We start from the raw sequence: 1,151 nt of genomic DNA, 5'->3' as shown, positions 1-1,151 counted from the left end.
GCCATTGCCCACATACCATTGAATCGATTGAAGCACTCAATGTCCCAATGTTGATACGCTGCTAAGACAACTTCAGTGTCACCAGTGGTTGCAAAACGATAACCGTATGAACTCAACTCTTCCCGAAGCTCTTTAAAATTGTATATTTCACCATTAAAAGTAACGGTGAGTTGGTCTCGCTGAAAGGGTTGAACAGAAGCATCGCTTAAGTCCTGAATAGACAGCCTGGTGTGTCCCAGCATCCCTTTATTTTGATTGAAAATCATACTCCCTGATGCATCAGGGCCGCGATGCTTAATTTTGTCCAGTACCTTGCCAAACTCATACCCCTGCGGAATGGGAGCGCGACCGATAAAACCTGCAATACCACACATATTTCTGTTACGTTCGTCCTTTTGCCTAACTTATATCGCTATCATTATATTTATCTGTCGTTTGCAAGGGATATTTACTGAATTTGCAAAATGCCTTTGATATTTATTTCGTCACGTTTGTTTAGAGTAATCATACCGGTAAATATTGAATCATCCCTTACAGATACTAGTGAATCTCTAAATTCTTCCAATGCTGATAATTGATTATCATCGCAAAACCATAAGACATGTGGGACTAACTTTTCATAAATCCGCGTTTTTAAACCAAGTGTTCCGAGACTATTAGGGTTAAAATTCTGCTTTTTGTTTCCTGCTCTGAGATTCAAAGCTGCATAATCTGAGAACAAAATGCATTCCGTGATGTCTTCTTCAAATAAGCTCAGTTCTGAGCTTATTTGTGATGCGGATTCGGATTGCAAAATATTAAAGGCATTTAACACTACGTCACAGTTATGTTGAATTGTACTCTGTAAAAGTGCGGTTTTGGCCATAAAAAACAAATCCACTTCTGTTTTAATATAATGCTTGCCGGGATTTTCCCCCAAAAACTGAATAAAGGTAATCTTAGGTTGCTTGCTAACATACTTTTTAAGGTTTGTAGCTTCCTCAGGGGGCAGTAAAATGAAAGTTTGCTGGCTTCCTTGGATTGGTATTTCATGTCCATCGAGGAATTTGCTGAGTGGGTTGTGCTTAGTTAATGTTTTGTTGCTATGGTAAATGACATTGGTGAAATTCTGCATAGTCGGCAGGGAGTTATAATCACAAATGACTAGTTCT

At 38.8% G+C, this 1,151-nt stretch overlaps 2 protein-coding genes across 2 annotated transcripts; both read right to left on the bottom strand.

Annotated features, from left to right (window-relative positions):
- Window positions 1-2: 2 nt before the first annotated feature.
- TRIADDRAFT_34900 (uncharacterized protein) lies at window positions 3-374 on the bottom strand (the record flags this gene model as incomplete). The annotated part of the gene is made up of 1 exon (XM_002118852.1): window positions 3-374. A coding segment is annotated over one exon (372 nt), but the record flags the coding sequence as incomplete, so codon positions are not given.
- Window positions 375-448: 74 nt separating this feature from the next.
- TRIADDRAFT_62880 (uncharacterized protein) lies at window positions 449-1,114 on the bottom strand (the record flags this gene model as incomplete). Its single annotated transcript, XM_002118851.1, has 1 exon — window positions 449-1,114. The coding sequence occupies one exon, from the start codon at window positions 1,112-1,114 to the stop codon at window positions 449-451; it is 666 nt and encodes a 221-aa protein (XP_002118887.1).
- Between the last annotated feature and the right edge of the window lie 37 nt (window positions 1,115-1,151).

This window comes from Trichoplax adhaerens, genomic scaffold (genome assembly GCF_000150275.1).
Source record: "Trichoplax adhaerens TRIADscaffold_1893 genomic scaffold, whole genome shotgun sequence".
NCBI lineage: Eukaryota > Metazoa > Placozoa > Uniplacotomia > Trichoplacea > Trichoplacidae > Trichoplax > Trichoplax adhaerens.
The sequence above is the reverse complement of the archived record's forward strand: the minus strand, read 5'-3'. Positions and strand labels throughout refer to the sequence as shown.